The sequence below is a fragment of the Poecilia reticulata genome, chromosome 20 (genome assembly GCF_904066995.2).
Source record: "Poecilia reticulata chromosome 20, P_reticulata-male-v2, whole genome shotgun sequence".
NCBI lineage: Eukaryota > Metazoa > Chordata > Actinopteri > Cyprinodontiformes > Poeciliidae > Poecilia > Poecilia reticulata.
Window position 1 is genome coordinate 13077506 of NC_088849.1, and position 24439 is coordinate 13101944.

General features: G+C 38.2%; 1 protein-coding gene across 6 annotated transcripts in view; it reads right to left on the bottom strand.

The window, feature by feature from the left end:
* sema5a (sema domain, seven thrombospondin repeats (type 1 and type 1-like), transmembrane domain (TM) and short cytoplasmic domain, (semaphorin) 5A) overlaps positions 1–24439 on the bottom strand; it is a 157205-nt gene that overhangs the window by 34261 nt on the left and 98505 nt on the right. For all 6 annotated transcript variants that reach the window (XR_536469.3, XR_536468.3, XM_008438633.3 and 3 more), the window contains exons 12-15: positions 22508–22625; positions 18387–18568; positions 17008–17151; positions 8191–8338 (exon numbers count right to left, since the gene is read on the bottom strand). Coding sequence is in view for 4 of the 6 variants with exons in the window: in XM_008438633.3 (XP_008436855.1) it covers positions 8191–8338; positions 17008–17151; positions 18387–18568; positions 22508–22625 (592 nt within the window). In the remaining 2 variants the exon portion in view is untranslated. The remainder of the gene's footprint in view (positions 1–8190; positions 8339–17007; positions 17152–18386; positions 18569–22507; positions 22626–24439) is intronic.

Sequence of the window (24439 nt, forward strand, 5' to 3'; positions counted from 1 at the left end):
GGAGGCACAGACGGTCCTCTGGGTGTCTCTGATGTGGGAGGGCGGCATCAGAAGCCGTGCCTCTCCTGTCTCTTGCCCTTATTAAAGCGATTGCACGTCTTATTGGACTGGGCGAGCCGAGAGTGTGTGAGCAGCATGGGTTATTATAAAACGCCTCATCTTACAGACTCATACGTCTGTGTTTATTTGCCTGCGCCACACGTGGAATGTGGGAGTAAGCAACTTTGTGCCGTCCCAACATCTTCATATATTGTAGAGGAGTCCACCAAGAAAAGAGATTTAACGTTCTTCAAGTTTCAGTGACGCATCAGTTCAATTAGCAGCACCGACCCAAACATGCTTTGTCAAACACCGACTCCTCTCTTCTCTCTGTGCATCTTCCCACCACCGGTCTGGCTCCATAATGAAGCGCACTGTTACCCGGGAGCACGCTACACACCAGTGCACACACAATGACTAACGCAGAACAATATAAAAATGCACAAGTAAGCTCACACATCCGGCTGTGTGCACAAACATCGGGTACTTAGCTTTCATTTCGCAGCCTGCCTGCATGACTGAGCCCCTTACAGGTAAATAGAACAGCTCTCAATTTCATTAAGCAGCTCTGTGCTCCATCAGTTCTGTATGGCCCGAGTTTTACTTATCCAACTCTACGTGGCAAACTCAGCATAATGGCACAGTGCTTTTTGATCCTTGGATTATGGGGGATGTTTTACTGTACACAGTAGGAAATACCACTATGAGTAATATATTTTTGAAGATCACTAAACCTAGCAGCAAGCAGCCTTTCATTAAACGAGACCAAGAATCAAAGGGAATACCGGCATAGCACTCAGAATGAAGTTGTAGCTCTTAACAAGATCTTGTTGAAACGCTCTCTTGTGTACTATAATTTTAGACACGATGCCACTAGGAAATTCGGAAACGCTTCACAATTTGTGCACTTCAGCAAACCCCTGATCAAAAGCTCCAAAATGCACATGAAGCTTCCATAGTTAAATGTAATAAGTAAAAAAAAGCAAATAAAAACAGCACTGATCATTTTGTTATTTGAGGTGAAATGTTCAAACATTTTATACCTGTGGCTGCCTGAAGTATGTGATCCCACTGAGCTTCAAATTACTAAGATATATTTAGCCCCAACACATTGAACTCAGGCAATTTAACCCCATTATGGAGTATTTATGGGTTTCCTCACTTGAGCTTCTTGACTACAGCTATTTCTCTTGAACTACAGTTAAAAACTTCAATATCTTGCTCTGGAACATTTATTTTATCCCTTCATATTCCTTATGCAGTAGAAATTCCTGTCTTTTGTATACTTTTCCATATGTCCCATAGTATTGGTTCACAAGCAGATGTTTTTAACATATTATTAGGTTTCATTTATTTTCAAATAAGGGCTGTAATGACACACCTAGATCACAAGACAATAGTCTTGAGTTCATAGGCAACAGATGACATTTTAACAATATTTAAACCATTTTAACAACAGTTGAAATACATCTGAATAGGACTGCATGCTGATATGAATATGGGATAACATTGCACAAAATTGCAATGATTTAATCAGTTGTGTCTAAATAATGTTTAGGGTGAGGTCGAGTTAGGGAAATAATGTTTCCCTAACTCGACCTCACCCTGAAGAACTCTTTAGGAAGCATGGGAGAGGCAGTGTCATGTTGGCTGGTCACCAACTCTGACCAGCCAAGTGGCTGGTCAGAGTTGGTGGCAAAATAGAGGGAGAATAATATGGAAAATCTTGAGAAAAAATAATCTCCAATCTGGACAAAAACCCATGTCAGGGCTTTAAAGTCTGCTTATGTCTAGATATTGGGGTGGAGGTTCACCTTCTGGCAGGACCACAACTCTAAACATACCAGCAGAGATACAATCAAATGATTAAGATCAAAGCATGTTGAAACATTACAGTGGCCCAGTCAAAGTTCAGACCTAAATCTAATTCAGAACATATGGCAAAGGCTGAACATTGATTTTCACAGATCCTTAACAAGTAACTAGACTAAGCACATGATATTCTGTCAAACCATCAGTCATCACATGTGCAAAGATGGTAGAGGCATACCCCAGACCTGCACCTGTAGTACGCAGTGAAAGGTGATTCTATTCAGCGGATATGAATATAAATGTACATGACATATTTAAACCTATATTCTGTAAAAATAAAAAACAGAGCTGTAATGAGCTAAAATATTTGAAAAAAAAAAGGTTTGTGGATTAAAGAAAAATAACTAAATATTTTGTTTGAAATGGTAGTACATAAACAATGAAATGTGATTAATTTACCATAAATTATTTTCTTTCACAAGGTTACCTTTGATCATCGGCTGACTTCAAAAAAGGCTTACTCTATATTTTAAAATCTTTTTGAAGCTATCAGAATCAGAAATTTGAAAATATTTTAGAATTTGTCTCTTTAATCAGGCATGCTAAATGTGCTTTTTCTTCCCAAAATATTTTTATTGAGATTTTTAATTTTGTAAATACAATCATGTAACTATCTGAACATGTTTCCTTTGTGGTTATTACATGACTGTTATTATTCTTCTCAACTCAGAGAAGTGAGAACAAGGACAGAAAAAGAGAAGACATAGGAGAGAAAACAAAACAAATCAAACAAAAACAGCTTCTCAAAAACAGGGGTATTCAAGCAGATTGCAAACTGGTTACATGTAAATACACATCTATACAACATGGCACACTGCAGGTTCCGGTAAATCAAAACTCGAACAGTTCTTCTGACAAGTCTAAGTTCTTAATTAAATTAATGAAAGGCCCCCAAATCCTCTCAAAGAGATGCTGTTTGGATTTCCTAATATATGTTATTCTTTCTAGTGGTAAATTAGATGCCATCTGTTTTAACCACTGCATGGCATTAGGTCTGCTGATATTTTTCCAAGCCATAGCAATACATTTTTTTGCAACTAGTGAGCTTATATCTATAAAGGTACATTCCACTTTACTAAAGTTATGCTTCTCAGGGTATAAAGCCAACAAGAACAATTTGGGATCTAGTGAAATTTGTTTTAAGAGAATTTTTTCAATTGTATCTTTCACCTCTGCCCAAAATGCATTGATTTGTCTGCATTCCCACATACAGTGTATTAAAGTCCCTTTAGAATTACACTTTACACAAAAATCTGGTATGTTGTTATTGTATTTATTTAAATGCATGGGTGTAACATAAACGCGCATTAGCCATTTGAATTGTAGAATTCTAAGACGGCTGTTTATGGACATTGTATGAGTTTTAACACAAGCCCTTTCCCAATCCTGTTCACTGATATTTGATGATAAGTCTAAATTCCAGTTTATAAGCTTATTTTTTGAATTCTCTAATGAGTTAGAGATCAGCATATTGTAAAAGTCTGAAATTATGCCCTTTCTTGTTTTAATCCGAGTCATTAATTTTTCAAGAAGTGTAAGGGGAGGCTTGTTAAGATTATTGTAATTTGCTTTAACAAAGCTTCTCAGTTGGAGGAATTTAAAATAATGCTTTTTATCTATCTTGAATTTGGTTTGTAACTCTCCAAATGACAAAAATACATCAGAATTTGATGAGTAAAGGTCGCCAATACTTTTTAAGCCTTGCGATGCCCAAAGTTTGAATGTTCCATCTGCCCTACCTGGAGCAAACAGCTGATTACCCCATATTGGACTAAACTGGGACATGCCGTTTGGCTCCGCGAGGTATTTTCTAACATCCTGCCAGATTTTAATCATGTTTTTCAGAATGGGATTTGCAGCATGTTTCTGTAACTTCTTTAAATTGTCAGAGTACAAGAATAATGGAAGATCCAAACTTAAGTTATGGGACTCCATTTCTACCCAGTGAGGATTATCTTTATCCGCAAAATAGAACATGATAGTTCTTAGTTGTGTGGCCCAATAATAAAGTTTGAAGTTGGGGGATTTTAACCCCCCTCTATCAAATGGCAAATAAAGTAAAGAGAGGCGTAGCCTTGACCTTCCATTGTTCCACATAAAGTCCAAAATACTTTTTTTCAGCCAAGTGAATAATTCGGGAGGAGGCGGCAGAGGGATGCTTTAAATGTGCTTTTTAATCTGTTGTTGAGAACAAAATACTGTTCAGCCTTTGCTTTATCCAAGGGTTTATGACCGCATTTATTTTATAGCTGCATATTTTCTGAGTAATCAGACGTACATGTGCATCCCTCAAACTTGCAGTGCATCATTGTTTGGAAACCACAGCCAAAATTGTTTCAGACAATACACAGATTTTTTTTTATTTTTTTTTAATTCTCACTGGGGATTTAGACCGGTGTAGAGACAGAGCAACGTGTCACTGCTGCAGGGACCTGGGCTGAGACGAATAAAAGTAAATTCATGTGGTCTCAATTGCTCTGGAATCAAAATTTATGTTACTGAAAAACTGCAGCTGAGACTTGCGCACAAAACACAGAATGTTAAATAATATGCGATATAAAAAAATAAAATGAGATCTAACACAATCCGTTGTCTCTTTAATTAGGCATGCTAAAGCATTATGTATTCAAGACAGTGAGGTTGTTGAATTGCGAGTACTGTCACCTCTGCTTAAAGCGAAGATTCACTCCAGCTAGTCTGACTTGCTGTGATGTGAGCTCCCAGAGGAGAGCGTATGAGAAAAAAAATACACTGGTGGGAAAAATAATTTACAACAGACTGGCGTCACTTTCCAAAAACTTCCAAAAGTTTGTAGATCTTGTGAATTCTCTCTCTCTGACAACTCGAAAAGCAAAGAGCAGATGTTGCTTCATCTCTGTCCATCAGCATCTGGCAGCCACCCGGAGTTAACCACAGGTGGATGTGATGGTATCAATATCAGTAAACACGAATACGCAAATGCACGTCCTGCAGTGTTGTCAAAGTCAAAGACCGGTTTGGTTTTAAAATCTCACCAGGATGCCTGACTTAAAAAACAACCAATTAAGACGAAAACCTCAATAAGTTTGTGGCAGGGAAATAATTATGAACGGCTGTTTACTCTGATACCCATGAATAAAATTCAGTGCAATCGGTTGTCCTCAGATGCTCTGTAAAAGCAAAGGTAGTCCACCTTTGTGTAATTTAATCTCAGTTTAAGCAGCTGTTCTGTGAGGTCTCGAATGCTTGTTCAGAAACAAACGGCCTCATTAAGGCCGAGAAATAAAGCAAACAGGTCATGGTACCTCTGAAGGAGCTGCAAAGGTTCAGAGCCAGTTATTAGTCTTACTCACCACAAATCTCGTCTATGTTAGGAGTGCCAAGGGAAAAAAGCTATTGTTAATTCAGTCTCATTTGCAGTTTTCCACAAGAAATGACAAAAGACTACGGAAGAAGATGCTCTGCTCATATTAAACCAAAATTGAGCCTTTTTGTCCGGCAAGCAAAACATTAGGGGGAAAAAACATGCTGCACAGCCAGAGATGTTCTCTCTGTCTTACAACTTTGAGGTGCATCCCTGCTCCAACGCACCTGAGTCAAAAGACTGAATTCCCTCTCCAGCAGTAACTTAGGTCTGCAGAGGTCTGCCATCGATGATCCAGGTGTGTCAGAGAAGGGATGAATCTAAAAGTTGCAGGGGAATTTGGGCACGCCTGGCTTAGACCAAAACACATCCATGTGTTAAAATGACCTAATCAAATCTGAGACCTACATATCGTCTTTCCACCTCGGGATTGAGTACCAAAAGGTCCATGACATAAAATCTCTGTAAAACAGATCAAGCAGTACGTGAACATCTACAAGGAGTATAAATGTGAATGACAGAAGATGATCAGACAGATGGCATGTAAAAAAGTAACTTTGTTATGAGAGCAGTACATTCCTACTGCTCTCGTAATTCCTAGGATGTTTAAATGTGTTAATAAAATATATTATAGTCCATTTAGATAATTTGGCAGTATTTAGTAGGTAAGCTGGGTGTCTTAAAGTAGACGGAGGTAATTGCTCTGCATTAGCATCTGCTGCCGTTTGGCTTAATATCATAGTTTTAAATGAAAGCCAGAAAATGCGTGTTTGATCAACGTTAATATGCAGCTATACTAGGAGTTTACAAAGCTGTCCTAAGCTCCCACAGACAAAAGAGTGTTTGTGAAGTCTGTGTGCAATTACAACTCCGCTGGCTCAGACCAGCCTAATTAAGCACATATCACAATGGAAGATGACAGGGAGCCGAGGAGAAAACAAAGCAAAGGTAGAAGGGACAAAAAAAAGAAAAGCAAGCATCTAAGAGAGAAAAGGAAGCAAATGCAGAGCTACTTTTTTTACATGGTTAGAAAAGTTAGTGCAGTGTTTGACCTTCACTTCTGCATTACTTGACACCGACCTAAACTGTCTCTGACATAAACTGCTTACTTTACATCAAACGTAATGAGAAATGGCAACAGGCAAAGATGGGCTTCCCCTTCGGGAAAACGAGTAGGTGATGGGATTTCCTCTTTGCCAACATCAGATTTGTGTTTATGAGCTGAGTTTGCGAAAGGAATGCAGAGGTATGGCAGGACGATTCAGGCTGGATGTGAATGTCGCAAGTTGACAGATAAAACGACTGCCAACATGTAAATGTGTAAACATGGAAATGAGGGAGGAAGTAGACGGCGACATCGACAGAAGCATAATGCTCTCCGGAACTCCAGTGACCCGTGCTTACAGGCCTTGTCCATGAATGGAGAAATTATGAAACAGTTGTGAATTATTCTACAAGTAAGCTGTCTACCAAAGCTGACTTGGAGTAACTCCAAGAGCAAACTAACGACTCATCCAGGATGTCACAAAAAAACAAGAGAAACACAAGAAGTACTTGCATGCCTCACTTGCCTTGGTTTAGGACTGAGTGAACAAGAAAGAAACTGGACAAAAATGGCCTTAATGGAAGAATTTGAAGGTGAAACTCAAAATAACACAAAGATCTGACTCACCTGTTCAAATTGAAACCCATCTTAATGACCTCCAAGACTATTGGCGGAATATTCCGTGGACTAAGAGACTAGTGGAACGTTATGAAAGCTACAAGTCCCTTATATATGGTGTAACAATAACTTGCCTTTGAGAAATAGAACATTACACCAAAAGTTAAATATGGTGCTTGGAGAGGGACTGGACCGGGCTCCTTTGGTGCTCCATGATCTGGTTAAAATCCCAAAATGGATGGGACCAAGAAATCCGCTCTCTACTAAAAAACCCTGAGGTAGAATCTGTTTGTCACCTCAAGCCCACTTTGGTAATGATCAGAAGAAAACCAGCATGGCTCTCTCTGAATGGCTAAAAAAAAAAGTTTAGGAGCATTCTAGTCAAAGTCCAGAATTTCCTTTGATTAAGACAACATGGCATAACCAATGATCTTTCTAAACTAGGTTGGTTTGGATTTTTATCTCTTAGATGAATTTATTCATCATTTGAAAATGTTCTTTTTTTTGGTATTTGCTTTAAATATCTGATATTCAAATTAGTTTGAATATTGTAAATATTAAGACAGAATAAATCTATAAAGAGGATGGATTTTATGTAACTGTAAGTTCAGTTTAAGACTATGAAAGCCTGCATTCTATCCACATATTAAGTGCACAATATTACAACCTACATTTTACAGCTCAAATGATCTGTTTTGTGTCTTAACCAGTAAGCAATTCAAACTCTCTACCACTTTTCAAAGAAAATCTACAGACAAAAATACACATCCCGTACATTCACAAGGCCGTGACCCATATTCTTTAATCCACTTTCAAGTGGGATGTGAGAAGCTATCATGTTCATTCTCTCTCATTTTCACCACTACTGTGGAACAGAGAATGTGTGTATGGAAAACAGAAACCAGAAATAACACAAGTGTCACATCATTCTTTCATCAAGGCTTGTATTTCAACCCTGTCTTGCATCATCTCAGCTTTGGAGGAAGCTTTGTGACAGAAAATAAGCCTATTCATATGCATAGTGATTACTGTGTGCGTGTGCGTGTGTGTTTGTGTGTAAAACATTAAATAGGTCTTGGTAATAAATCTGATGGCTTGCCACCACTGTATAAATAGAGCCGGGGGATTTGGTCATGTTCAATGTTCCAGTTTCATTACTTCTGGGTGTTCATCGGATCAAATGGGTTAGAACCAAGTTCCTTAACAGTGAGTAGCCAGAGATAAAAGCAAATAGCAGAGCACTGCATGGGTGATATTATTTTGTGCGACATACCTGACCACAGCCTGGACAGTCGTTGCCATTCTCACAGGTTCTGCGTCGGGATTGGATGCCTCCGCCACAGGGCACGTTGCAACGTTCCCAAGCAGACCAGGCCGACCAGTACACATGGGGAGGGCAGGGCAGGTGTTCGTTACAGTACCTTGAGGGGAAGATGGTAAATAACACAAAGGGATGACTTTAGCTCCTTCTGGCTGTCACACTGAGCACAAGATCAAGTTTTTACACGGTGAAGTCGGCCATGAACCTACAGGGGGAAAAAAAGCATAGCCATAACTTAAATCTACAATCAACAGCCTTTCAAAGCACAAAATCAAGAGCAATCAGAAATATGAAATACAAAACCCACACTGAAGTAGTTTGAAAGACCTGGAAATGTCTCTGCCTGTTTGTTGCCTGGTGCAACAAGAGATAACCTCTTTTTCTTTTTAGGTTTAAAGATTTAGATAGTGGGACATCTGGAGAAATATAATTGAGCATCAAGACTTGTGTCAATGTGTGGTTATTTGGCTCTTTGAATAAATTAAATCATACTGTTCTTTTGTTGTTTCGCTTTTTTGGTTTGTTTTGAGGTCACATAATAAATAAATAAATAAATAAATAAATAAAAAACTGACTCCACTGGTAAATTTGGTCAAAAACAGCCTTCGATCTACTCTCAAAACAACGAGATCACAAGATGAGACGATGCACGAGAATGGGTCAACAAAGACAAAAAGCAGTTTTGGGAAAACTGAAAATAAAATGCTTTCATGGATTACAAAACTGTAGTAGCTGTGAGACAATTCAGTCCAGGTTCGACTGTCCCTTATATTTTTTTTTGTTGATCTCATTTTGAATGTCATGCTAATGCAAATTTAAGGGAAACAGCCCTTTTGAACTGACAGGATGGTCTGAAGCTGATGCCAAGCATAGACAATTAGCCACTTGTGACATTCTTGTAGTGTTTAGAAATTGTTCCATCTTATCTGTCACCTTGTCACTTTTATTTCCAACTGGGTTGCCAAACGGCTTTATCAATATCTCTGCAATCGACCACATTCAGTCAGTTCAATCTGCAGTCTCTATTAGCCAAAGTCAATACAGTGCAACCAGATGACGAGTCAAATGAACTAGCTCCTGCTTTATTTCCCTCACTTTAAACATCAGTACGATGCTTATGCCTTTGTTTTAAATGCAATAATTGGAATTGAGAGATTATGCGCTAGTCTTCAATTCAAACAATAAAATGAGGGGTTTTTTTTGCATTCATATTTTGCTTAGAGAGAAGAAATCACAGCAGAGATGAGTAAGGAAACTTCTGCTGCATTGTTATCTCTCATACCACTGCACAGGTAAGTAGCAGTAAATAATGCCTTTAATAACTGTTGCTAGCCATTTGGGTCCTGTAAGCACAAATGCTTTCTGCTCCCCACTCCACATAATTCAGTATTTGTCTGCTTTTCTCCCATGATGGAAAATTAAGTCTCACAAAGACAGGAGATTTCAGGTGAAATAAAAGTGAAGAAAGAAATCTAGGTACAGTATCTCTTAGTTAACAAGAAAAAGCTCATTGAGATTGTACTCCATATTTGTAATTAGTTATTAAATGGAAAGCACAGTGATATAATATCCAATTTTTTTCAAATACTGGAATGTGGAGTTCATCAAGTAATCGTAATCCATCAGAGGGAGAATGGTTGAAGTAATCGGGTGCCTTCAGTCTTGGTTTGAGAAACACTTTTTAAGTTTCAGCTTAGGGACCAATTTTCCAACATGAGTTTTATAAGATAAATTCTCATCAGTCACAATATTTCAATATCTGTACTTTCTGGCAATCTCCATTTCAACCTCTTGAACAGCTGAACAAGCTCTAGCAGGAAGAAACTTCCAGCAGGACCTATCTCAGCTTTAACGTCCATCTGACACGACCAACTGGGGGTTTTGAGAAGACGGAGCAAATGCACAACAAAGAGAAACAGAAGCAGTGATCCAGAAACACTTTCTGTCTGAGTGATCTGACATGACACTGTTGCTGGACCACAGTTTTGTTCCATTTCCTGTAGGTAACCCAGGGTGAACTCAGACTGACTTGCACGCAATTAACAAAAACACAAAATTATGTACTTTAATAAAGAAGAAGCCAATGAAGTTAGAGAAATGCAAGTGTTTCTTTTGCATGCTTTGGAAATCTACTTAAACAACAAGAACAAAACTAATGAAAATGCAAATGCAAGGAACTGAATTTATCAAACTGAAAATGACTAAAATAAACTGTGGAAAATGTGTGGTTTTTATGGGGTTAGGGTTAGGACTCGTTTGATGTCCTCTAATGAGTTTTATAAAAGCTTCTAATAATCTTTCGTGTTTAAAGGCAAACACATGTGTCGTCATGAACAATGATATATCGGGGGTTGTTGCTGAAAATTGCTGCCTACTGCTTTTGGTGATGCAAATAGCATTATTTGCTTCACCAAATAATGCTTGGTGAAGCAAATAATAGATGGGGATAAAGTCCAGGACAGAAGCTATAATGCATAAGCAAACTAAACCCAGACATAAAGTGCTTAAAATTTCCATCATGAAACAATGACCATGTCTGATGACTGATCCAAAACACCATATATGGCACTGTGAATAGTTTTCTAGAAACTTGTTCATAAAACCTCTGAGAGGTTTATGTGCATTGTAACAAATACAAATTGGATTTAATTTAATTTAGATTTAGTACCTCCATTAAGCTCTCCATCCCTAATTCTGAGTATTAGTTATTATAGGAACTTGTTCTGTACAACGTACTTTTTAAAAAGTACGTGGTACTTTTAAAAAAGTACAACGTAAAAGTACCAACAAAAATCAAAGAATTCTGTTCCTGAATTCTTTGATTTCAGGAACAGAAATCAAAGAATTCTGAATCAAAGAATTCTGATTCTTTGATTCAGAATTCTGAATCAAATTCTGAATCAAAGAATTTGATTCAGAATCAAATTCTGAATCAGAATTCAGAATTTGATTCTGAATTTGATTCTGAATCAGAATTCAGAATTTGATTCTGAATTCAAATTCAGAATCAAAATCAGTCAAATATCCTGACTGGAGTCAAATATCCAGTCAGGATATTTGACTGACTACCAGTCAGGATATTTGACTCCTGACTGGTAGTCAGGAGTCAAATATCCTCCTGACTACCAGGAAAAAAAAATTGTCCAATCACCATTGTTTTTTATTTATCCCACAGTCTTTTTAAGGTAATAAAAGGTTTTATACACTTTGTCTCTTCCCATAAAATGTGTTATTACTGATAAACACCATTTTTGTGAATTAGAAAAAGGTACGTACAAAAGTCTCGCCCCTTCACATGTGGTATTATTGAAAAGCCCTAAATGTCCTCTCCAGATACCAAAAGGAATTAATTCAGTAGAATGCAGGGGGTGGGAGACATTCTAGTTTAGAAATGTCCTCTATAGAGGACAAAAATGAACTACTGGTAGTCAGGAGGATATTTGCTAAAATGACAAACCTTTGATTAACATGCAACACAGAGATAGTATGAATTCAAATTGCCTTTTTAGTTAACTAGTCCTGTCCAGAAATGTTCAAGTCAAGTCAGGCTTGGTGAGCTCATTTGAGCAACTCAAAATTTGATTTAAATACATTTAAACATCAAACATGTCATTTGATGACTGTAAGGAGGTCTTGGGGCACAAACCTAAATTATCAGATTTAAATGAGTTTGGGGAAGGTGAATCAGGATATGAAGGTTAATCGAACCCTTTCAACGTTCAATTATGTTTTCAAGTAGTTCAGTTGTAAGACGAAATTGTTTTTTTTTGTTTTCACCGTTGCAAGGTAATGCAGACGGCGTTTACCGTCTGCCTTACACTGGGTTGTGAACTGTTTCAGTGAAAGTTTAAAGTTATTGCATGAAGACTGAAACAGATTTACAACGTCTGCAAGGATTAGACCGTGAGATGTCCAAATCAGATAACCTTTTCTTTATTACAACAACTTAAGATCTGGTTCAAGAACAACAAGAGTTCAAGCTGCTTGTCTTTAATGTTGACAATACAGACACAACTCTTTTTGCTTTACAAGCATCTCCTAAATGGAGAGACATTGCTGAGGAGAGGGATGTCGGAGTGTTCTTGCTGAGCTTGCTACCTGCCCTACCCAATATCAGATAAGATGAACAGAATGGATGAATTTTACTGCTTCTACTTGGAAATGGTCTTCGTGTGAAATAAACTGCTAGATTTAGAAGTCTAATACAATGATGTTATTGCCACACTTCAATCCTTGTCAATCGACTAGAGAAGCTAGAAAAAAAAGGACTAAAAATACAATCTTCAGATGAGTGAAGTTTGCCTCTGATGCAGACTGCAGGAAACACTTCATTGTCTACGCCTGAGAGTGTGAGTGAATCAAACCACCAAGAACACGGTCTTTTGCATTCGCCTGTGACAATGTTGTCTAAGAAGTACAGCTAAGGAAAATTATATCTCAAATCTTAATGAATATTTGCATAATTCATTGACATAGGCTAATAAAAGCCCAGGAGACACATGCATCATCTCTTATTACAATGTTTTACAAGGCAGTATTACAGCAATGTCTAAAATACTTGAATTGCTTAATTCTCATTATAAATTAACTACAGAAAATTGCAAGGCTTGTTAGAACCATTTTGCAGCTTTTACATCGACTACAAATCTGCTTTTATATATTTTTTTCCTTCATGTTTTGACAGATGACTGGCTCTTTTTTTTTTTTTTTTTACAAAAACAGAGCCTTTTTGTGCTAGAAACAAGGTTTAAATTCATACCATTTCCTCCTCAGACTCAATTAAGCTGTACTTTTCAGCCGCAGTATTCCCAAAACGTCACCATTATTCACAGCAGCTCAAAGACCTCGTTCTTTACTCTCTGGATATAAAAAAATATATATAAAAAATCCTTGCTGCTTTTCACTTTTACCAATCTTTGCTGTGCCAATGAGCCAATATGTTTGGGAGTAAGAGAGTGGCAAAGTGAGGACAAGGTAATGAAAGGCTGTCCAGTATGCAGTCAGATCCACGTACATGCTGAAAGGCTTTCATGTGGACAAAATACCCCTACAGGAACGCAACACAATAATAAAATACAAAAACATCAGCAATCAATGCAGCGGAGATTATCTCGAGCTTCAAAATGATCCTCACACACTCACTAATCACACAAGTGAGTGGCTTTGCGCCATCTTGTCTTATCCGTTTTCTTCTCCTCTAAAACACACAGGGCTGATCAGAGTAAAACGAGGCTAATTACCCGGTACGGGCTGAGTAAGCAGCGTGGACGCTGTCAGTGTGCTGAGGGAAAAGCCAACAGTAGGTTCATAAACGCAGGCATTAACCATCCAGATTTAAGCCCGCAGCGCTGCCGTGTGGGCTCAGTTTCATAGCATTTGCTGTAACTTTAAAGGATTTGGCTGCTGCAAACAATCAAGACTGAACTTATTGGATGCTTGTTGGGTCAATGACAATAAAATGGAGCTGTAAAAAGGAGGTTTATTTGTCCCCCTCCGCATTTTTCTTTTGTGTTTGTCATTGTTTAGTATATTTGTCCATGTATGGACATATGGCATGGGCATTTATCTGAATGAGGCACTTGAGGCAACAATGCGAGAACAAAGTGCGAAGTGAGCCGTCGGATGTCTCTGATGGAAACCCGGTGCAGAAAAAGGATTTTCACAACTGTTTTTAGTGAAAAAAAAAAAAAAAGTCTGACACGGAGCCAGTCTCTCATGGCATTCAAGCCGGTGCTTTTTTAACTTCACCTATTTTATACATGGCTTACTTCAAACAACAGCTGGTGGTGGAAGATTTCAGACATGGTAACAAAGGCAAAACAAATGTTTTTTTTTTTGTTTGTTTTTTTTCCAACTGGATGCATAAATGTGAGCACAAGTTAATTTACATATCCCCGTGTTGCCCTTTTAAACCCATATGCCTGCACCTAGTGAAGATGGATGTTGTTACTTTTAAATTACCTGAATGCTGCCTTATTCATTAAGATGTCACATCTCTTCCTGTGATAGAAGCAGAAAGAAGCAGCGGAGCTACCTTGCAGTACAATTAAAATGTTTAAAGGTTACGTTTTAAACAAAAGGTTAGGTGGATGCACTAACAAAGAAACTAATACTAATAGTTTAATAAAAAAGCCAATACCAATGGCATGATATTGCATATTTGCTCTTTGTTTTATTGGCTTAGAAATACACTGGATTGGGTAAATATTGCTCTAGTGTCGCCTTCTACTATGATATTCTATCAGTGCAGGCCTGAATATCGCAACTCTAAGAGGTCATATGTAGAGGAGACATGTCCCATTGCTACTGAAGCAGTGAAAGAGCAATCGTTGCATACTATGCTATGGTGGTAGCTCTGTTTGCATTTACAAACATTCACTCACTCTGCATGTTGAACGCTCAAATCAGCTCCAACTGACCGACGCCTAAACTATTTTTTTTAATTCATCTACTGCTGTTAATACTAATTGACCATTTGATGCTACTAATAGTGTTCAGGGATAGTGAACTTTGATGGAAACGTTGGTGCAAATACAACGGACGGCGTCTCAACACAGTAAAATGTTGTGAATTTTCCACCTTTCAGCCCAGTAAACTTGTATACACTATACAAGAGAATGGAGGGAACACACATAGCAACAAACATAACAATAAAAATGGCTGGAATTCTTTTTTAAAATTTTTTTATTTACTTCAATTCTTTAAGCTTAGACCCGCACAAAACCAGATTTTAAACAGGTCAACATACATAGCAAGATAAGACACAGTGTTAACGGGGCTTATGTTTTTACTCTTTTCTGCCATCCATCTTTTTCTGCCATCTTTTCTGCCATCTGCTTATTTGATTTATCATGTTTAGTATCATTTATGAGCTTTCCTAACAAACTTGGAAAAAAAAAATGCTCCTAATGTCTTTTGCTAGACCTGAATACCTACTGGCCTCTTTAAGGCCAGTAAGTATTCTGGCCTTAAATGAATACCTATGATTTCTACTGTTTGAACATAGAAATCATTTAACCACTGATTTAAATTAATTTGAAGTAAATAAATAAATAAAAAAATATAAATAAGAGAAAGAACAAACTAACAGACTATAACAGCTGATCTTTCAATTTTCAAACTGATTTAAATTTTTAAATTTAAAGAATCCTGTAGACATCCCCTTCCAGTAACTAGCGTAAAACCTCTCTGCCTTGTTTCAAATAAATGAACAGAGTGACTACTGAGCCTGAGTATTGGAGATGACACAAACGGGATTAAAACTGAGGAAAAAAATGGGATGGTAAAATCGGCTTCTCTTCTGCGGCGGTTTTTAGAGCCAGTCAGCTGTTTTTTTTTTTTTTTCCTGTTGTATTTTTTTCAGTATCTGGGCCGTGGCGGTCACTCTGTGTAATATTTTTTTTCACGGCTCCAGAAGGCGAAGTGTATTACTCAAAGACTGCTCCTTCTGGAGCTGCAGCTGGCCAGAAAAAAAGGTGTGAGGTTGCACAAGAAAGAAGAGGAAAAGAAAGTAAACAAAAAGAAAAAGGTAATTAAAAGATCTTAAAGTCCATCTCTAATTACCCATCATGCGAAATCCACTTTCTGTTATCATGGCAATGGTTTATATATATCTATTGTTCCTTTTCCTGTACCAGCAGATCTGTAGTTATTTGCACTTTTTCTGTCTACAGTTTTGTTTCGCAGCAAAGTGATTAAGAAAATCCACACTGATATTTTTGTGTAAAATCCATGAACATAAAGGAAAACAAATAAATCTACTTATACAACTGGCTTTAAGATTTATGTGAAGTATTATGAATATTCTGTGTTCAAATACAGCAGAAGCTTTCAAAGCTTTTTCTGAGTTCTTTCTCAAGTTTAGCCAACTGATGAAAACTTCTTGACAGCCAGAACAACCAGAAGTAAAAAAAAGGGCATTGACCTTTTCTAGCTGTGTTGCTTTGTGTGCGTCTCCTTGTGCTTCTTCACCTGCTTTCCGCTTCATTTTTTTTGTAACTTGAAAAGGTGCTTGGAAACCATGCAAGCATCTTTAAAGAAAAGGGTGACTATTTTCCACCAAAACTTTAAGATATGGAATGGTTTGTGTCTGAAAACCAGATAATTACCCAAGCAAAGTCCTCCCCTGCACCTTCTCTAATTGGCTGTCAAAGAGTTGAACAAAAGAAAGGGCACAAAGGACGAAGAAAAGGGAAAAGTTGCAACCGAATACAGGCTCCCTTACTACTGGTTACACAGAGTTGGGGACTGCTGCTGTTTGTTCGATCTTTTTCCACAAACCTCACCTTTGTTCAACACGTATGCACTTTAATCAGCACACAATGATGAAAATACAATGCTGTACGTCTACAATCTTATAATCTCACTCTGATTTTCTTCTGACACCAGACCTTGTAGTGGTCAGTTTCATGTGGTTTGGATGGAATAGTTATGATAAGATTTATTTGGCCTATTTATGTGGGAATGAGCAAAAAAGAGAGAAAAAACGTTTTTTTTTTAATATCAAGATTTCAATGTTAACCCTTTAGCTGTCATGATCATGACACGGGTGTGCTGATGGATCGACCCATTGACTTCTGTAAGGATTTTGAGGGTGACAGATAAAAGGGTTAATACCTTACATTAAATCCTTGCAACATATGATGTCTTGTTCTAGACAGAAAATGAAGAAACTAAAGTCTGGAGACCGCAAGCCTCATCGAGGCAAACGGTATCTGCAGTTTTTTAAAACTTTTGCGTGTTACTGTAGAAGAGGATTCCGCTTCTTACCTTTCCTCACGATTCTGGCCAACACACACTCTCCCACCGTGGCGAGGCGTTGGGTTGCTGCAGGAGCGTTGACGCACCTGGAAGCCGATGCCACAACTGGTGCTGCAAGGGGACCAGGAAGTCCAAGGAGTCCAAGCTCCATTTCTATGACGATACGAAACGTAACATTAGACTCGGACATTCGCCAGAGAGACAAATCAAATACCAGTTTCTTAAGTTTATTCGGCCTTGGTACAGTATTACTAACTTGAAGAATAATGAATATGACTTGAACTTTCTGACTCAAACACAGTAGTGAGTAAAACTATAGCTATACAACCACTCTCACATACAAATGTCAATGTCTTACAGAAGAAAAGATAAAATACACAATGATGTTTCATACATAAAACAGAATCACAAAACTCAAAGCAGTATTGAAGGTCCTTGGGAAAAAAATGTCTTCAGTTCTTTTCTAGAAATATCGCCCTATATGTGTAATCTAGGTGCCAGCAATTAGATAATTCAGTCGTCCTCTTGAGTCCTAAAGACGGTGTGATGGGCTGTAAAAGATTCTGATTAGATGACCTCAGGTCAGTCAAGCAAGCTTCCATCTAAAGCTCTAAAGGTAAGATCCAGTTTTTTTTAACATTTTTTATATGGATTCTAAAACTGCCTGGTAGCCACTGAAATCAAAAGTTACAAATTATTTTGTTCTTCTATTTAAGAGAACTCTAATAGTCCCAGCAGAGTTTCAAAGATGCCCTCTCTCATTTAAAACAAACATTCCTTAAAAGAATAAAAAACCTGTCTAATTATGTTTGAGGTACAAGTTCCAGGTACAAAGCTCATTTAGATATGACAAAAAAGAGACTATTTCTATGAGAATCTTAAAGAACCGAGTGGTTGTTGTTAGGCCACCGTCTGGTGCAACACCTGAAATTTCGGCTTTATTGGATTTTAGCTGTGACTGTGACTCAACCTCTTCTTAATGAAGGTAAAGAAGTTCATTAAAGAGGGTTCAAATGAGTATTAATTCTTCAGAAGCAGGTGAAATTATCACATGACTGGAAATGTGGAGCTGTTTCACTGGAAGCAGTTGCAAATGTTATTTTTCTCCATGCACGAGGCAAGTTGGAAAGCATCAGTTTCTCTAAACTCAGTATTTAACTCGAGAGTGTTAAACCTTTAATGAGGAAGTGTGAAAAAGCTCCGATGTTCAATCAACACTCAAAGTAACAGAATGAAAATGTCACAAAAAAAAAAAAAAAAAAAAAATCATTTGCAGGGTGTTGATCTCTAATGACTGGGTGTGAGGATGCAGGGAGTATATCTGTTAATTTCTTTTTGCTTTACAATATTCAAAAATAATAAAGAAGAACAGCATCAGAATAATATACCGGGAACAGTTGGCGACTTCAACGCTGATCCCGTAGCACTTCTGGCCGCCACACTGAGGGGCAGGGTTATCGCAGGCTCTCGTCCGACACAAACAAGCCCCTGAGCTGCCTCCGTCATTGTGGGTGCAGGTGGACCAGCCAGACCAGGCACCAAAGCCCCCATCGACTGTAATGTTACGGACCTGTTAGTGACAAACAGGACCAAAAATAAAACACTTTGAATGTCATGTATTTTTGTTTTTTGTTTTGTTTTTTCTCAGAAATGGGTCATTGCATCAGTGTGGCTTTCAGGAATATGCTGCTCTGGGAGATCATCGGTACAGAAGGGTGGAAACAAAAATCAATTTTCCTCAAATAGATGTAAAAAAAAAAAAAAAAAAAAATCCATTACATCGTCTGCTGCATGTCAAAAAATTGAGCAGTTGTCTGCTATAACCATGAAGTAAGACAGAATCTGCTGCATGATATAATGGAATTCCAAAACAGAAAAAGAGAGACTCTGAATATGCACATTCATAAAACACCAATACATACATGGAAACAAAATGGGGCCTCGTCAACAAATACAGGAAGCAAAAACAGAATCAAACAGGAAAGATCAGATATTAGAAGAGCAAAAATCACAAGTGTGATGACCTAGTTGTAAGGGCCAATCGACAGATTCAGCACTGAGGATGCTATGAGCCCAGGGTTGGTGCAACATTTCGGGATAATTTCAAAATGCAAAAAGCATCATCACACCAGAGGAAGAGAACGCGATCATCATCTGTTTGGCAGAAGCAAAACAACGCCTGGCCTCTGCTCTTATTGGTAATTGAATTTTGCCGTGTGCCTAAATGAGAAACGCTTGGACCGGGCACACAACATCTGCAACAATGGGCAGCCAAGGAAGCAAACGGCTACACAGATGCAGCCAATAAAGCCAATATTGCAGCATCATTCAGGCTGAGGGTGTGAGTGATTTGGTAGCTGTGTATTGTCTACTGAATTATTTACTTAAGGTTGTACAAGATGCAATATTCAATAACCGATCCAACACTGCGTGGCTTTTATAAGGAAAGTAATCATAATTTGCTTTAATGCTTATATGTCAGAAGAGGAATAACGGAGTCTAGATATTATCTCAAATGTAAATCCATAGCAGATTCCAGTGGCAAAAGAGAGGCCTATTTTATTTTTCACAAAGTTTAACATCACACATGCAGAATAGGAGATATGGCAAGAGTTCAAAAAGCTGTGAGGGATGTCCATTTTACTTGAATCAAAATATTAATCTAGGACTAAAACCTCCTCGACGGGCCAACAGCAAAACTGCTTTCTTTTAAAAGTAAAACATCTTTCACCACAGATATAAGACTGCAATGCCAGATGGCACTTGTGAATTCGTTGGTGAAGCACATCTCCTATCTCTGCCTACACAACACTTCTCAGTATGCAAAACCTTGGCTGGCTTTTAACTTTAGACCACCACTTTGCAGAAGTATGCAGCCGAATAGACACCAAGCCAGTTATATAAACCTTTGCACACCGTTAATGGATTCATAGGGTGTGCAAGTGTGATGGTGATTAAAGAAATGCTCTATTTCTGTTTTTGTTTTTTTTCTCTTTCACATCTTGCCGAGTTATTTTAAACAGCTATATTTCTTTTTCTTGTCTGGACTTCAGTCTCTTCATAATACGTCTATTTCTTGTTCTCGGCGTTACATTTTAGAAATAATGGAGCAGTGCTGTATTCATCTGTTAGTGTTAAAGTGTCAACTCGGATGATTGACATTTACAGGTAGTCCCCCCCCCCCCCCGAGAATACACTAAAGGGACTTTTTATCGCTTCTGCTTAGGGATTCTTTTGGTTTACCAGGATTACGTAGCTGATGAGAGAGAGGTGCAAATTTTAGTAACTCTTAGCCTGGTAAAAAACCAGCCGCTGGTTCTGCAATTAGATTTAAACACAGTGTCTGAGGAGGTGTGTGAAGTCTGGGTTGTAGTTCTTTTTTTTTTGCCATCTCATTGCAGTTCAGCATGACCTCGGATGAACTGACTAACACATCAATTTCTGGGAAGACTGGTAACTGTATCACATGTTTTCCACTTGAGAATAATCTTCCTCTCTGGTGAGTGACAGACTTCAAGTAGTGCTTTTAAATCTTCCCAGATTGACAAGCAGTGAAAATTACTTTCCTTGGGTCTGTTGATGGCTTTGGTGGTTTGCCAACAATCATGTGTGCTCCATCCCGGCAAAGTGTAAAACGTCTTGTTTTGGACATGTGCAAAACAACACATTTAATTTGTTTGTTCTTAGTTTTAATTGGACTATACATCTTCAAAGTACAAAGTTACCACTGTTTTTCTATTTTGTGTGATCCTAAGTATAGGAAAAGAAAAAATCAATACAATAGTAGGATATGGCTGGCTGCATTTTGTTTGCCGACGGTGCAAGTAAAGAACAGCTTAAAAAAAGTAGGTTATGATTTTCTTTTCTGATGCTTTTCTATAGATGACTAGAATGGTATTAAGAATAATTCTTGTAGAGAGGACGCCGAGGATTGTTTGTGCTTACGATTTATGCTAAGATAAGCATATAGCGTCTAGAGTCAAGCTACATATTTAATAAGCCAACATGAGCGGTATCAGTTCCCCTGTCCGTATTCCATCCAATAAATCATATTACAGAAAGATAAAGTGTTTTAAATAATGAAAAACATACAGCAGAGTTTATGTTTTCTATTTGTTTTACAGCCTTTATTTAAACATAGCAGTTTATGCAAAGATTATTTATCTCCAAGAATAAAGGATTTTTCCTCAGAGGCTTGAGAGTCAAATATTCATCTGAAGCTCCGATGTGCTTTGCTTGTCAATAAGGTCCACATGAAAGATAAAGGGAGTTAATAACTCTCAAACAGAAAAAAAGTATGATAGACTGTAATATGGCCATAAAGGAAGAGAGTGAAATGTTGCTGCAAGCTTCTGCATAGATAATTCACTTCAACTAGAACAGAACACAAGCCTATAATGTGTCCATCTATTCATCCAATTTTTTGTACCTGCTAATCTTCGCAAGGTCATGGGTGAGCTAGTTCCAATCTCCAGTGATCACTGGGCGTGAGACGGGGTACATGTTTTTCACAGGTCAACATAGATGCATGCAGGACACACACTCATGCAACACACACACACACACACACACGTCCACGCACACACAGTCCCACCTGAGGTTGGCTTTGAATTGACATCTGAAGGGTGGGGGGAAAACTCAGAGGAGACAACCCAAACATGGATGACAACTTAATGCTAACAACTGAAGCTATTGATAAAGCTATTGTTGTAATTATTATTATTTTTTTTTTAATGTGAACTACTCTTTGTTCAGCGCTTTAGTGTTTTCTTATTGGTCTTGTGATAATCAAGATCACTGGACATAAAGGAAGGTCACTGTCCCAGTCTGATTTTTTTAAAGCTGTTTTCTCATAACGGCATCTTCATCTCGGAGTGGTCTTTCAGCCCATGACGATACTGGACTCGTTGCGGTGTGAATAGTGATGCTCTCTTACAAGCGTTATTTGGTTGGCTCTCACGTTTTGCATGAAAACATATCCTACAGTTTATCGTGACATGATCTAGAGTTTTACAAACTCACTAAAGCTCCAGTAGGGAATTGCAAGAAAACTCAGGACCTACCCATACAAGTCCCTCTCCTTGCTCTCTGCTGTGTTGCTGCTCTCAGAGTAAGAAGAAATGCTATGTGTCTTTTTAAACAGCATACATAAATATCAAGTTTCAACTGCATGTAAATTTAAGTGCTGCAACACAATATAACCACGTAGATGCGACAGGACAGGATATCTTTGCTAAAGAATATTTAAACTAAGCATTCCCCATCCCTCTGCATGCTTCATCATCTATCACTGCGAGACACATTTTTATTAAAGGATGAATTTGATCAGCAGATAATGGAAACTTCTAGTTATTGTACAATAGCAAAGCCAGCTTGTCTTTGCTTTGCTCTAAAGGACTAATGTGCAAATCCGTTGACATTTCAGTTAGGATTTATGCAGAAATACGGGAATTACAAAGTGCGTTATGCCGTATTATATGCAAAGATCATAGGGCAGACTCATACTCACTGGACATTTTGTGATGCTCTGCTCCCACTGGCTCATTCTGACACTTTCCTCCAGGGTGGTGCATTTTTTCAGCAACAAATCCCAGCCACAATACGGGTCCCTGGCTCCTACGCAGGCTCTAAAGGGTAGGAATACAATGGCCCTATTAGAGAGGTTTTGTGAGTCTGTTGTGTCACACAGATGCCTGTGCCTTGGAATGGCATGGATTCAGCTAGACAGAGGGAGACAATTGAGGGAGGTAATAAGTGGTGGTTTCAATGTCTTATTAAAATATAAGAGGCAGCAGAGATTGGCTGGTAGCAGAAAATATAATTGAACATGTCAGAGGAGAGAAAACAGACAGAAAAAAGAAAGTAACAGAACAAATGAAAGCACTACTAAAGCAAGGGGAAAAAATATGTAGAATTGCCCCGGAATGTAGAACATGATCATGCATTGGGTCCAACATCATAAAATTCTTCCTTAATGTAGTGCGCCGACTACATTTTCAACATCAGCTCAGACAATATTCAATGTGAGGATATTTTGGTATATGTATATATTGTGGCATATGTCTTTTTCAGAAACTGCAGCACATGGTTTGTTGAGAGTAATAAAGCTACTCTTTTCATATAAAGACAAGGCCGTGGTGACAGTGCAGTGACATATCTTTCGGCCGCAGGCGTCAACGTTGCATGACATGCCCCGGTGGAAACAGTGATTTTTTTTTTTTTTCTGAGAGGTTTCATAACAAAGAGACAGAATATAGTCACAATCTAGAATGAATGAGTAAGAAACAAGTGATTCGCATGCTTTAGTATCCATCCCAGTGACAGCTCTAAAAAAGAGAAAGGGCTGGTGCTTCTGTGTGAAAATGATGGTGCTGTATTACTATGGGGCTGGGGAAGTGTTTGGGCCAATATGAGAGATGACAGACACAATTCTGCTTCTTGGAAAATCAAAGTCATACACAGCATAAGTAAGAAGGTGTAAAGTGTATACTGCACAGTGCAAGGACAGTACAAGGGCATACTTTTCACGTGATTGGCATTTCTCAAAGTCCTTTTTCATAGGTAATCTTTAAATCATCTCAGCAACAACTTGGGTATTTTTTAGCTGCGGGCCATGATTGTCAATATGATCTGAAATAGATGCCTAAATTATATATAATTTGTGTCTAGTTGCGTCTGTAAATAAGGAACATGAGGTTCACATTGTGTGGTATTGCTCCACAAGAAATAAAAAAGATGCAAGATATGCCACTCTATAAATACAAGGTGATGGTATTACCGAATGACACCAGATGAAAGAACTGAAAGAAAAAAATAAGCACATCAGGGCCTATCTTCTGGAGGGAATTGGGGTCTTCCAAATTATGTATCCACACAACAAAAGCACAAAAAGGCATCATTCCAACATTTCAAGCCTGTCTCTAAAAGTATTGTCAAAAATAAAACGTAGCTATTAGCAACTGATGTGTGTCCTTGGTGAAGTTTCTTTCATCCGTTTTGTTTGTTATAACTTTTTCAGCCTTCGTATAAAAAGAGAAATAGTGAATGTGATGAAGTGACTGCCTTATTTATTGCAGAGCAACAGCTGTAATATGACGCATTAAGGCTGCGGTGTGCAACGGCAACGGTGCAACGGAATAATGAAGGTGCAATTTGTCAGCGCAACGGTATGTGGGATTCAAATCTTGATGTGAATCCTATGATTGGCTTTTACACCCGAGTTTGGCTGTCTTTATTCAGAGATGTGGCAAGACAGACAGAAACCGAAAATATCTGATTAAACCTCAGAACTCTGCACGAGGCAGAAAGCACATGGTTTTTGCGCAATGGGTCAATCAGCTGGGGAGGCAGTCAGAGGACAGCCACGAGCACCTCCAGTGGATCAGACAAAGCTGATTTGCAGGATTTAAAGTTTTAGCTCAGGCCTGGTGCTCTCAGATAA